The sequence below is a fragment of the Carassius auratus genome, chromosome 3 (genome assembly GCF_003368295.1).
Source record: "Carassius auratus strain Wakin chromosome 3, ASM336829v1, whole genome shotgun sequence".
Taxonomy (NCBI): domain Eukaryota; kingdom Metazoa; phylum Chordata; class Actinopteri; order Cypriniformes; family Cyprinidae; genus Carassius; species Carassius auratus.
The window spans coordinates 3,063,333-3,078,174 of record NC_039245.1 but is presented as its reverse complement, the minus strand read 5'-3'; the positions used below and the strand labels follow the sequence as shown (position 1 = coordinate 3,078,174).

Sequence of the window (14,842 nt, the reverse complement as noted above, 5' to 3'; positions counted from 1 at the left end):
TATGAACCACATATTTTCACATTTTCTATTAAAAATAAACTGTAGACACTTTTTTTTTCTTTTTTTTTTAAATATATATTTCCCTAGCAACAAGATAGCAAAAGCATCTTGACTTGACCACACAGCACATAGTGATAGTTTTCATAACAGTCAGTTGCACAGTATCATCTCACCATCTTGGAAAGCAGAATCTGTCATAACCGTTGGCTTCTGTGAGAATAACAGTGTGCATTTGAATGGATTGATAGGGAAAAGACTGTATGTGTGAAGAAACACACACACACACACATACACATGGTTTGAACACCAATTTTAGTCTCTCTATAAAATAAGTTATTAATACAGTAACAAGTAAATTTGTTGTGTTAATGATTTATATTTTACATGCGCCTGCAGTGATCTCAGTGTGGCCGGTTCTGAACCTGTAGCACTAAACAAGCAAATAAAAATGTGTTTGTGTGTGTGTGTGTGTGTCTGTAATGAATTTTAGATTAATTCTTATTTAAATTAATTAAGATAGATGTGTCATGTTTTTTTATTATTATTTATTATTACTTTATCCCCAATTACAGTTCTGTTTAACATAATTATTATATTACAAACACATTCTAAACTATTTTGTAGTCTTGTGTACAAGCTGATGCCTGAAATGTTTCTCTGCAGATTTTAAGACCACAATGTTCTTTATAATGCTGACTTCATGTCTCATGTCTTTTTTTTTTTGTTTATTTTTTTTTTTTTTGCATCTCCTGTAGTATAGCACGCAGCATTCTTTCTAGTTTATCTGATACCACAGACAGACTCCAGTCTGTGATACTGATAAACATTAAAAACAGCCAGACGAACTGGCAATCTGAAGTACAGTCTTGTATGTCAACTGTAACAGAATCATTTTATATCAATAATATCAAAGAATGAAATAATATTAGCAACAGATGAAGCAAAGATATCAATCAGATATCAAGTGCCTTTCTCGTATATGCATATCAGTTCAGTAAGTGCATGAAATCCGATCCCCCTCAAATAGTTTATTTGCTCAATTGCTTCATATGCTCATTCTCTCGTTCATTTATTTGTTCATTCTTTATGTCATTGGTGCAGATGCAGCACTCACACTAAGCTTGTTCTGTGTAGAGAGGTTGATGGTGAGGCCATGCGTCTAACTTAAGCTTTATTTATAGTTTCTCTGCACCAGTGCTGTCTATTGATTCTTGCAAGGAACAATTAAATGCATCTAGGGATAAAATGCTTTAAGTAGATGTGTAAAGTGTAACATGATACTGATCAATTATATGTTTTTCCATGTCTTTAACAATGTTTAATAATGGCTTTCCATTAATATTATTTACCAAAGCTGATCTGAATGTCAGAGGGAAAAAAGAATTTTGTGTATGTTTGTTCATTAATGGGGAATAATGACACAAAGAAACCGAGTTTCGATTCATATATTATTTCCACCTGTCTTTTATAAAAGTGTGTGTACATATTCATTGTGGTTCAGTTGAAAGCAATTAATTGGCAGCATTAAGGGAAAGAGTGCTGTCCAGTTTTTGGGGGCCAAAATATTTAGCTAAGACTGATTGATCCAGAACCAGAGGCCACCATAGTACTTCTTTTTCCCAAATACACTCATACGCACCCACAGTCGACTGATTCTTATATAATCTCCTCCACCCCTGCAAAAGAATAGCAAAGTTGCCATGGAAACAGTACACGCATCTTTTGGATTTCTACCAGTGATCTAAAGAATTCAGAATAAAACAGGAAATCTATAATTAGCTTGCTAATGAGAAGGCCAGAATGAGAGAGTAGCCTGAGTAGATGGCATACAGCATTCTATATAATAAACCTCCTGAATTTAGTTTGTACATTTATGATTATGATAAGCAAAAGTGGGTGACTTTTTGCATCTGACCGTTTTCCACTTCTTTCCTCTGTGTGTCTGTATTGGGTGTGCGCAGACAGTAACTTCCTGCTGGGCAATGCTCAGGGGAGTCGCGGGTACCCCATCGTGTACTGTTCGGATGGGTTCTGCGAGCTCACCGGGTTTGCACGGACAGAGGTAATGAAGAAGACATGCACATGCCAGTTCCTGCATGGACAGGAAACAAGCGAGAGAGTCACTCAGCAGGTGGACAAAACCCTGGAAGGACAGAGAGAGTTCCAGACCGAGGTCCGCTACTACAGGAAGAACGGTAACGATAACTATCTTCTGCAGGACTTCATCAAATGAGAAGTATAACAGTTTGGAATAATTATGTTTTTGAAAGAAGTCTCTGATGTTTACCGTTTTTCTTTATCATTTTAAAATGTAATGAATGAATTTTCAGCATCATTACTCCAGTCTTCAGTGCCACATGATGCTCCAGAAATCTGATGATTTGCTGCTCAAGAAACATTTCTTATATTTAACAATGCCGAAAAAAGTTGTGCTGCTTAATCATTTTGTGGAATTTTCTTTGATGAAACTGAAGGTTAAAAAAGAACAGAATTAGTTTGGAATAGAAATCCTTTGTAACATGATAAATGTCTTTACTGTTATTTTTTTTGATCAATTGAATGCATCTTTGCTGAATAAAAGTTTCAATTATTTTTCTTTTTTTTACCCTAAACTTTTGAATGAGAGTGTATCACAGTTTTTAACACTGTTTACAGCAATGATAATAAAAAAAATGTTTCTTCATTTCTAAAGGACACTGAAGAATGAATAAATAACATTTGAAAATATATTTGAATGGAAAACTTTTCTTTTAAATTGTAGATATATTTTACATTATTACAGTTTTTTTACTGTATTTTTGATTAAATAAAGGCAGCATTGGTGAGCATAAGCAAAACAAATCTTTACTCCAAACTTCAGACCAGTAGTGTACATTTGTTCTCTGTAGCCGCATATCTGGAGCTCTAATCATTTTTCTTCTGTGAACCCAGGTACTGCCTTCTGGTGTCTGCTGGACATCGTCCCTATTAAAAATGAGAAGGGAGAAGTGGTTCTGTTTCTCTTATCCTTCAAAAACATCACTGACTCGTATGGCAAATCACATCCCGGCTCCACCACAGAAGGTAACGGACTGGCAGTGAGCCTGTTTGATCCGAATAACAGTTGATCTTATTTACTCGCTGTGTGTTTTTCTGTTGTGTCAGAGGATGGTACTCACAACAGGAAGTCCGGTCGAACTCATCTGAGTCAAGCTCGTGAGCGTGGCCGCAGCGTCCTGTACCACCTGACCTGTCAGTTCACCAATAGGAGCAGAAGGAAGCTGCCAAATGTAAGTAGATGTGAAAACCACAATCTTTCTCACCCACCTTACTCACTCAATTAATGACAAATTACTGAGTGCACCTCTTAAATATGTTTGATTAGCAACATAAAAAATGTCACTTACCCTGTCAACAATAGTTCTAACCATAAACCTTCTAAAATCGTGTTTAATATATGATGACAAACTTAAACTAAAAACAAAGAAATAAACTTGAAATGTATTCTCGGAAATAAAAAATACTAATCATACACAATTTTGCTTAACATTCTCATGCAATTCAATTGATCTTCCATTTGAAGTATTTTTTTCCTGGAAAATGGATGAGAATACTGGTAAAGAAAATGCTTTTTTTTTTTTTTTTTTTTTGTGCAGCATATAAAGATGAGATTCTTGTTCTCTGACATTATGTTCTGAAATGACTGACCTTACAAACTGTTGACACTTTTAAAGAGTAAATGTCCTCGTGCTTCCGGCTAACAAGATGAAACCGAGGTCTGCTGTCGCTGTTAAATTGAAAAGGTCAGCCTCATGTGTTGATATCTTGCAGAATATTCAGTATTTACATCCAGCTGACGATACTTACTTTCATAAATAAATATACCAGACACCAGCCCAGACAATCAATTCCCCACGCTTGGAAAAGAACACACAGTTCCCAAAATCCAACTCACTGAACACTTACATTGTGATGCAAATGCCTTTTTTATTAATTATATGTGAACAACTGGCTTCGCATAAGAAATCCCATCTATTGAACTTTTAGTGATGAAGAGATGACTCACAGCTTCATGGAAGCTACAAAAAATCAAACATGTCCATCAAAGAATAAGAAGATTGTGGATTGTTAAAATCCAAAGATAAGATCCAAAGATACTCTATGTCTATTTCACTCAACATAGTAATAAGTTATAAGGTGCTGTCTGTGAGTTTGCAGTCTGTATTGAATGTGACCCAATAGAAAGAATAATGGCAAGAAATATCTTTATTTGAATGTCCTTGCGAACTGCAAGCAAAAATAAACACAAAAACGAACAACTCTTAAAAGCTGATTCTTTTATTGAATAGTTCAAAAATCTGATTTGAATAACCATGAAATACTGCCATGCATGACTTATAGTTTTAGCAGAGGAATAAAAGTGAAATATACTCAAATTAACCGAGAGCTTGTGAATCAGAAACAGGGAACTGAGGACTTTCTCTCTTGTGCTGACGTACAATTAAGAGTTGCCCTGGCATTTCACAGAAAATGTTAAATGTTCCTGCTGTGTGTCATTATGAGCCGTACCTGCACCTTTTCTGAATGTCTTAGTCTGTTCAGATATTCTTTCTGAATGCAGCAGCTGTGGAGAATAAATGAACAATTATTTCTGCTGCATTCAGAAAGCAATAACACAATTTAGGCCTTTTGCTCTGTTGCAAATGCCTTTCCATATCTTCATGGCAAATGACTGAATCCGCCTTTAGCTTTTTTGCACTCACAGACATGAAACATCAAGCGCAGCCTTCTAAGAACAGCCATGTTTGATATCACCATGTTTATAAGGCACAAATTACTATTTAATGAGAAATATACATCATTTCCGCGAAGATGGGAGTCTGTGGGATTTGCTTTGGAGACTTAGTTTGTTTATTCCTTCTGTGAATATCTTAATTTTTAATGTTGAAATAACTTTATCTAATGCATATGCCTGTTAGAAACTTGAGCAGTTCAAAAGCAGAAGTTCAGTTTTTTAGCAGAAGGTCAATCTGTAGACCACGGATCTGGTGGACCACTTCTGTTCATCAAAACCAAATGTTTTTAAAGGTTACTGGTTCATGCTTATTGTAGAAAGAAACCATTTCTAATAGGTTACTATTCTTTTTCTTTTTAATGAGGTGACGGCGCATGCACATCTCACATTTGGGCATGCTGGGTCGCCAGTTAATTTAAAAACTCCAATAACACGGGCACGGCGTGGCCCACATTCACTCAAAAGACATGGTGAAGAATATTTGGATCGGCCGTGATTAAAGTCAGAATACTAGAGGCTAAAAGGCTGAATTACTGAGATGAAATTGAATGCGGCTTTTATGATTTATAACAGCAGTCAAATCAACAACTGCTGAGAAATCATTTGCTCGCACATAAAAAAAGAGAATTGCTTCCACTTAAGAGGCTCTTAGTAAAAATGTCATTTACAGATTATATCCTAGTTTTTTTTTTCCTGAATTGTGTAAGGTTTTTAATTCAAATACATTTTGAAATATGTTTGTTGGTGTAGAAAATAGAAATAAAAAGACATTTCTTTTCATGTTCTTCGCAGCATGTTTTTTCACAGCCAACTCTCCCGGAATACAAGGTGGCATCGGTGCAGAAGTCCCGCTTCATTTTGCTTCATTACAGTGTGTGCAAAGCATTGTGGGACTGGTTGATCCTCCTTGCGACATTTTACGTGGCTGTCACCGTCCCGTACAACGTCTGCTTCTCCATCCCTGACGACCCGGACTGTGACTCCACCTCCAGAACCACCCTTGTCAGCGACATAGCCGTGGAGATGCTCTTCATCCTCGGTGTGTGATGTGTTTTTGGGAGAAATTGTAGCCTACATTTTGGGTTTATTTGCACCTCTGTTCTATTTTTAAACAGTGTTAACATCTGACATCTGCAGGGCTCAGAGCTGCTTTCACCTTAAACATGTTAACCAAATGACAATCACACCCTCATCCCCAAATGAGACCATCTTTCAAATCCACACTCCCCATATGCACAAAGCAAAAAACTAAATGTCTATTCATTTAAAAAAATAACAATAATACCGAAGCCCCACTGTGACCTGAAGCCAGTGGTAATGTAATTAACCTCATGGACACAGATGTGGTAAAATAACTGGTTGATGGGACTAAATGTTACACGGAATAAGGATCTGCACAGAACAGCATTTACGAGGCTTCATCACTCTCATTAGCATGTTTTTAATATTTATGCATTCACTGTCAATATTTGTGTTTGATTGAAGTGGTGCTGCTTATGAACTCATGAGTGCTCTTGAGAGAAATAGTATTAGATTTTTGATTGCTGTAAACAAATCATTTTTCTAAATTCGCTTGTTTTTTGCGTTCATTTGTTTCCCAAGATATCATTCTGAATTTCCGAACCACGTACGTTGGGCCTGCGGGTCAGGTGGTTTATGATGCTCGCTCGATCTGTTTACACTACTGCACCACCTGGTTCGTCCTGGACCTCATCGCTGCTCTGCCCTTTGACCTGCTCTATTTATTCAACATCTCAGTGGTGAGAATTCATATGAAACCTTTAGAGCTGCAGTCCGTAACTTTTTTGTGTTTAAAATGTTCAAAATTCCTATAATATCCATTTTCAAAACAGTGTTTTTGACCTGTCCTGAATCTTAATGGTTATCCTCATTTTCTTAGTGTAAAGCTATGCCAATTGTGTGTGTATGTGTGTGTTTTGATAGACTTCCCTCGTGCACTTGTTGAAGACCGTGCGTTTGCTGCGTCTCCTGCGCTTGCTGCAGAAGCTGGATGGTTATTCTCAGTACAGTGCTGTGGTCCTGACACTGCTAATGTCTGTATTTGCCCTGCTGGCACACTGGTTGGCCTGTGTTTGGTACGTCATTGGACGCAAAGAGCTTGCCAGCAATGACCCCCTGACCTGGGACATCGGTGAGGGGTCTCTGTGTGTGCCAGATGCCAGTTAAATACACTACCATACCAATGTCCAGAGCTCAGTAAGATTTTTTTTATTTTATTGAAAGAAGAGTCTTATGTTCTCTAGGCTGCTTTTATTTGATAACAAATTGCAATAAAATTGTAATATTGTCAAATATTATGACAGTTTAGAATAACTGCTTTCTACATTCTTAATGGTAAAGCTGAATTTTCAGCATCAGTACTCCAGTCTTCAGTGTCAAATGATCCTGAATGCTTATTTGATGCTCAAGAATCTTTTGGATGGTAGTGTATATAAACTGATAGCTTCTCTTTTAGATTTTTTAAGTCAATATGAAGTTGATGTTTCAATCTCCAATTTTTTTTCTTTCTGTTTCCACTCTTCCTGTCCTCTGTAGGTTGGCTACAGGAGTTGGGCAAGCGTCTGGAGACTCCTTACACGAACGGTACAGTTGGCGGCCCATCTTTGCGCAGCGCCTACATCGCTTCGCTCTACTTCACATTGAGCAGTCTGACTAGCGTTGGGTTTGGAAACGTCTGTGCCAACACAGACGCTGAGAAGATCTTCTCCATCTGTACCATGCTTATCGGGGGTGTGTTCACCAGTGTGTTTCAGGCCTAATGTATAATTAGCTTGTTTGTAGGTCAAGAGAGCCTTATTTTGGTATCCATATAGTTTCATTCCAGAAAGTTTGGTATCTAATTTAAGATGTAGAACATATTGTTTACTGAGATGATTCAGACAGTCAATTATTCAAGACTCTCTTGCTATCTCCCATTCTTTCTTACAGCCCTGATGCACGCCGTTGTGTTTGGAAACGTGACAGCCATCATCCAGCGCATGTACTCCCGCCGTTCGCTCTACCACACACGCATGAAGGATCTGAAGGACTTCATCCGTGTGCATCGCCTGCCCCAGCAGCTGAAGCAGCGCATGCTGGAGTACTTCCAGACCACTTGGTCTGTCAACAATGGCATTAACGCCAATGAGGTGAGACCCCACAAACCATGCCATGTGGAGCATATGACTACAATGTTTACATGGTGCCAGTTTAATTCACTTGCTTTATCTTCAACATTTAATCGAGTGGAAGCTCAGCTCAGCTCTTTGTTTTTAAATAAAGCGTTTTGGAATAAAATGTTCTATTCTACACATTTCAGTACAGAACACTATTTAAAACCCCAATTAATTATTTTTTTTTCAACCGTGCAAAAGCCCATACTAGTATCATCAGATGGAGAACAATTCATGAGCGTCGATCTGGGTCACATCTACTTTCAATGGGCTAATTAATTATAGCTTTCGGAGGCTTACACTAATGCTGAAAACTGTCATTGTTATATCAGTGCTAATTGTATTGCCCACAGTGAAAAGACCTATATCTAATTAAAACAGAAACAAGAAGATCGTGGGTGCAGTGTTGAGGAAGTTACTTTAAAACTGTAAAAAGTTATTAGCTACTATTTTAAAAGTAGTTAAACTAAAGTAAATCTATTCTTTTAAAATCCCTTAGCTATAGTGCACTAACAAAAAGAAGTGATAGATAGATAGATAGATAGATAGATAGATAGATAGATAGATAGATAGATAGATAGATAGATAGATAGATAGATAGATAGATAGATAGATAGATAGATAGATAGATAGATAGATAGTAGGGGTGTAACGGTTCACAAAATTCACGGTTCGGTTCGATACGATACACTGATGTCACAGTTCGGTTAAGTACGGTTCGGTTCGGTTCGATACGTTTTAGATACAGCAAAATGTAAAAACATCTCAACTTTTCAGAATGCCGCAAGCGCACCACGGGTCATGTGACAAGAACTAACCAATCAGCTTCATCCTTTCCCATAACAACATTGAAAGCTCAGCCAAGATGAAGGAACAGCTGATCATAGTTGTATATGGATTGCAATTTTGAAATAAATTTAGTAGCAGAGCTACTGCAAGCGATTTTTAGAGCTGCAAATCCATTTATCCTTTCCTGAAATTTCCGCGTCTTCATGGAGAGAGCACGTCATTGTTGCTTAGCAAAGGCAGACCCCTCAGGGGCGCAACTGCCCGAGCGCTTTGGAAAGGAGGAGAAAGACGCGCCTAGCGTTTTTAGGCGCGATATGTGAACGGCCCCAAAGGCGCTCGCTCACTCAGCACACGCTGAAGGCTCATTGCAAAATGTCTAATGCATTTAACAGACCAGAAATAGAAGATCCTCCAATAACCAACAGGTCTGGTGTTTGGGTGCACTTTGGATTCCCTGTAAACTATCATCATCTTTTCCCAGATACTGACACAATAAGGTGATGTCGGCTTAAATGAGTTGACATGTTTCAAGTATTCCCGCTGGTGTTTTTTTTTTTTTTTTTGTATTCCCGCTGGTGTAGCAGATGCGACATACCGTTGTTTTTTTATCCACCACTCTCTTGCCATCACCATTATAGCTTAAAGGGAATCCAAAGTGCACCCAAACACCAGACCTGTTGGTTATTGGAAGATCTACTATTTCTGGTCTGTTAAACGCATTGGCCATTTTGCAACGAGCCTTCAGCGCGTACTGAGTGAGCGAGCGAGCGCAGCTGACTGATTAGCCTAACATAAACACATAAGTTGGTGTTTTTTTCTTCTTCGGGAGTGTCAGGGGCGTTGCCTGTTACGTCGTTTGGGTTATTGGGCTACCTTGTTGAACGCATATCATTATATATATATATATATATATATTTTTTTTTTCAAATATAATTAATTAGTCCAACGAACCGTTCGGTATACATAATGCGTACCGCGTACCGAAACGAAAGCCTCGTACCGAACGGTTCAATACGAATACAGGTATCGTTACACCCCTAATAGATAGATAGATAGAAGTACAAAAAGTACAAAAAACACAGGGATTTAAAAGAATCTGTGAATCTTTTTTTCAAACTGATTTAAATGAACAACTTAGTGACTAATAATGAACCTGACATTTCCAGTGCAAAACATGATGGAGGACAAGTTTTGTGTGCGTAAAGCAATATAAGGGAAAAAGTAGTATGTTGCTGTAAAAGCTACATTATCAGCTGCATTCACACCACTAAAAATGAAGTTTTGAGTTTATGAGTTTAGTTAGTAGCACTGCTACTTTTAGTAAGTTACTCCCCAGCACTGTGTATGTGTGGGAAGAAAAAAACTGAAGTGTGGCCTAGCTCATTTACACTCTGATCTGACATGCTACTAATTTATACAGTGATTGAAAAAACAAAACAAAAAACAATGCAAACAGACACAGGAGTGCCCTTCAGACATCTAGTTGCATTGCATCCTGTTGAGATCATATTGAACGACGGATTCTGATCTCTAACAGAGATAACTTCATCTTATACATGAGTGAAAGAGTATGGCTGTTTTAATGATTATGATGGTCAGAGTTGGGTATAATGCGTTACATGCATTACTGTTATCTAATTACATTTCCTGGTAATGCAGTAAAGTAATGTGTTACATTTTAAGTGTATGTAATATGATTACAGTTAATTTTTACAACATATATATTTTACAAAACCAAGAAAAAAAGAAAAAAAAAAAAAAATATATATATATATATATATATATATATATATATATATATATATATATATATATATATATAATCATATTACATACACTTAAAATGTAACACATTACTTTACTGCATTACCAGGAAATGTAATTAGATAACAGTAATGCATGTAACGCATTATACCCAACTCTGACCATCATAATCATGAATATTAATAATATAATATATATAAATATAATAAATAATATTTGTATTTTTTGCAGTCAATATTGATGACAGAACTATGAATTTCTCTTTGTAGTGTATTTTTTAGGTTTGATAACTTGAAAGGTAAAGTAAACTTGAGAGTAAAGTAATTAGTAATCTGATTATTTTTTAAATGCAGTAATCAGTAATGTAATCAAATTATAATTTTAAATAAGTAATTAGAAATAAAGTGAATTACTTTTTTTGAGTAACTTACCCATTATGATGGTTTTGGTTTTACAACTGTAAACACAGGCTTTTCAGAAAGCTTAGCTGACTTGTTTCCCTGCCCTGTCAGGAAGTGACTTTGCAGGCAGTGTTTGCGCACCAAGGTAAATCCCAAAACTGATTTCAGACAGAAATCTAAGTCAGCATAATAATTTAATGACACACAACAAAACAGAGAGAACTTGATTAGTGAATATTAAATTACAATTCACATTTCTTGCAAAGAAATGAAGTGAAAACTAAAATGGGCAAAAATGTACTGTATATGTAGCCTACACTCCAACTGACAACCAACCACAGCTTTTAGATGTCATCTTTGTTTTTTTATCTTAAGACACAGCCATGATCTGTACATCACCCCATGGCATTGTGGGTAATGTCCATCTTTCTCCCTGTCCGTTAGCTCTTACATGACTTCCCAGACGAGCTGCGTGCAGACATCGCCATGCACCTGAACAAAGACATTCTGCAGCTGCCGCTCTTCTCCTCCGCCAGTCGGGGTTGCCTGCGTTCACTATCCTTGCACATTAAGACTTCGTTCTGTGCACCTGGAGAGTACCTCATTCGACATGGAGATGCCCTGCATGCTCAACACTTCGTCTGCTCGGGGTCTTTAGAGGTCCTCAAGGACGGCATGGTGCTTGCCATACTGGGTATGTTAAGTAAACAGTTTAGACAAATGTCTACATAGTAAAGGAGGTTAAAGGGTGTTTCCACAACAGTCAGCAAGTGAGTCGACTTGCCTGAAAGGATCGCATCTTGTAACACAAATCCAGCCAGTTTCCTGCAGGCACTGGTTTCAGTCCATATAGATCTCAACAAATCAATATTTTAAAACAGTTCACAGAGCTGGGTAGTAACTGATTACATCCAATCTGGATTAAGTAATTAGATTACACAAATCCAAAAATACTCATAATGAGACTTTGTTGATTTTCCCTAATTCCTCTTTTTTGAATATACATTTGGAAAGTTTTCCAGTGTTGTGGACATTCACACAAAAACCAGTCACTAGTCAGATGACTGTAATTACACCTTAAAAAACTCAGCATTTCAACATTGAATCTACAACTGATGAACACATAAATATTTATTTGAATTATCACTCAGTAGGTTATTTAAAAATGTATTACTATGTCTTTTGAAGGCTTTTGTTTTGTAAACTCATTAAAATACATGTTAACTTGAAGCCCCCCTGACATTTTAAGGTAATAGGTTAATAATTAAGTATCACACTACATATTCATTCTCTGATGTTATCTAATGGTCATATGACATGCAGGTAAACAATATATTTCATTTTTTAGTAAGTGTTTTATTTTGTTTTATTGTTGTTATTTCAAATTATTTATTTTAATTTAAAATTTTTGTGATTTAATGCAATATTAGCTTTTTATTAAATACACAAAACCCCTGCAGTTCCTTCACCAATCACAGTTTGGGAAACCTTGATGTAATGTAATTTTTAGTGCACTTCAACGGAATATATTTTATTTTTCTTTGCATTTTTATATCACTATATGGTACAGGATTATCCTATTTAAATCAGTGTGATAAAACAGATAAATCAAGTCATCTGGAATCAATAACGGATTATAATTTTCAAGTTATATACCCAGCTCTGACAATTAAATGTTAGAGCCAGCTGTTGTTGCTGATGCAGCTGTTTTCAGCTCAAACCAAAAAAAGAAGCACCTGGCAGTCAGACTGATAGATTGATAGATAATTAATTAAAGTGATAAGCTCGGTTTTGCAAGTTTTTTTAATTTATCTTAGTACAGTTTACTCAAACAACAGCTTGACTCGCCTGTACTAAAGGTGTGTTCAAGCCATGTTAAAATTACTTTAATTTCGAGATTTTAACATGTTAAAATCGTTCGTTTCCTCATACAACTTCTTTTAACAATCAACAATCGTCTTTTCTGAGAGCTTCTACATGACATCTGGACCACCTGATCACTGCTGTTTCGTTTAGGCATTGATAGTGGTTAGTGAATGATCCTATAGAAATGCATAATCCCAGTCCAAGGACATGAACAGCTCCAAATAGAAAGTCACCTGTTTTCATCTTGAGGCTATGGCATGAATGCAACATAACATGTTTGTCTGGTGTACAGGTAAGGGAGACCTGATTGGCGCTGACCTGCCTGGTAAGGATCAGGTGATCAAAGCTAATGCAGATGTAAAGGCTCTGACCTACTGTGATCTACAGTACATCAGTGTCAGAGCGCTGCAGGACGTTCTGGAGCTCTACCCAGAATATGTCAGCCGCTTTAATGAGGACATACACCACAACCTCACCTACAACCTCAGAGAGGTAAAGTGCCTCACACAGTACACACACAATAGAAACTGAGACTATTTCATTATTTGAATAATGGTCAATAAAATAGTGTGTGTGTGTGTGTGTGTGTGTGTGTGTATATATATATATTATTCAAATAATTTACATGTGCAAATTACATATTTAATACCTGTTTGTTTTGGGGCGTACTGTTGCAATAGACAATCCCGTATAATTAATTTCAATAGTTTTTTTTTAACATATGTGTTCAGTACGTACAGTATTGTCCAAAGGTTTAGGGGCAGTACGATTTTTTATACTGCTGAAAGAAGTCTCTTCTGCTCCCAAGGCTGCATTTATGTGAGATCCAAAATACAGTAGAAATTGTGATATTTTCAAATATGAATAGTATTTAAAATAACTGTTTTCTATTTGAATATATTTGAAAATTAAATTTATTCCTGTGATAACTGAATTTATTAGAAGCCATTCAGTGTTTAATTTTTAGCTATTACCATTACACTGATTTGGGGCTCAAGAAATTTTTAATCTGTAAAATTTTAATATATGTGTGAAAACTATTATGTATTTTGTTTCGATTTTTTTATAATTAGAAATTCCTTCTGACATGATAATTCAATCTCAATCATTACGTCATGCCCATTCATTTATTTTAGTAGCAACCTAATAAGCAGAAACATTATGGTACTCAGGAGTTTCATTTATCTCAACAGGGCCAAGCCAGATTCTCTCACTCAACTCAACTCCCACAGGTAACAAGCAGATTTATCACACACTTTTTTTTTCATTATTTTTAACCTTTCCATTCACACTCTCATGCTTGCACACTTGCACCGCCATACCCATACTTATCAAAAGGCCACCTTACATAAGCTCCCGATTGTTAGTGTCACTCTGAACTGCAGATGTGTGTGTGCGACATCAGAGTTGGCAGACAGCAACTCCTCTGGATCTGCCTGAATCAGATGAATTAACAATCTGTTTGTGGCACTGACCCTCTGTTTCATTGCTGTGCCAACTGTCTTAATGATCAGAACAGCTACACACACACACACACACACAAACCAAAGTAGGCATACAGAGTCACACACACAGAAGCTCATAAGAACATGGTGACATGCACAAAACAGTGACTCATAAATAATTTTGAGTGTTCTTTTGCAAAAGCAAAGAGCATGAAACCCCACACTGAGAAAAGTGAGTGGTTCATAAAAATAATTTCCATAGCTTTTCTGAGTTCAGTTGAGCTATTTAATCATTTTAAGTAAATCATTTGAGATAAATACATTTTAGATGTTAGGTTGCCATGACTTACAGTTTGCCATCATTGTAACAATTATCTATTAAGATATGATAGCTCTCGGATGAGACATTAAACCGAGATCCTGACTCTCTGTGGTCATTAAAAACCCTCAGCATCCTGGCCTCTGACCATCATGACCTCCTAACAATCCCTGTATCCACTGATTGGCTTGATCACTCAGTCTCCTCTCCACCAGTAAGCTGGTGTGTGTGGTGGGCTTCTGGCGCACTATGGCTGCCGTCGCCTCATCCAGGTGGATGCTGTAACGATCGCGATCCAGATAAACACAGGG

At 36.8% G+C, this 14,842-nt stretch overlaps 1 protein-coding gene across 1 annotated transcript in view; it reads left to right on the top strand.

Moving 5' to 3' along the window:
• Positions 1-14,842, top strand: part of LOC113043355 (potassium voltage-gated channel subfamily H member 4-like) — a 31,332-nt gene that overhangs the window by 9,150 nt on the left and 7,340 nt on the right. The window contains exons 2-12 of the mRNA XM_026202688.1: positions 1,962-2,195; positions 2,932-3,063; positions 3,145-3,269; positions 5,567-5,813; positions 6,377-6,534; positions 6,719-6,926; positions 7,331-7,525; positions 7,724-7,923; positions 11,346-11,595; positions 13,060-13,259; positions 13,961-13,999. Of these exons, the coding sequence (XP_026058473.1) occupies positions 1,962-2,195; positions 2,932-3,063; positions 3,145-3,269; positions 5,567-5,813; positions 6,377-6,534; positions 6,719-6,926; positions 7,331-7,525; positions 7,724-7,923; positions 11,346-11,595; positions 13,060-13,259; positions 13,961-13,999 (1,988 nt within the window). The remainder of the gene's footprint in view (positions 1-1,961; positions 2,196-2,931; positions 3,064-3,144; positions 3,270-5,566; positions 5,814-6,376; positions 6,535-6,718; positions 6,927-7,330; positions 7,526-7,723; positions 7,924-11,345; positions 11,596-13,059; positions 13,260-13,960; positions 14,000-14,842) is intronic.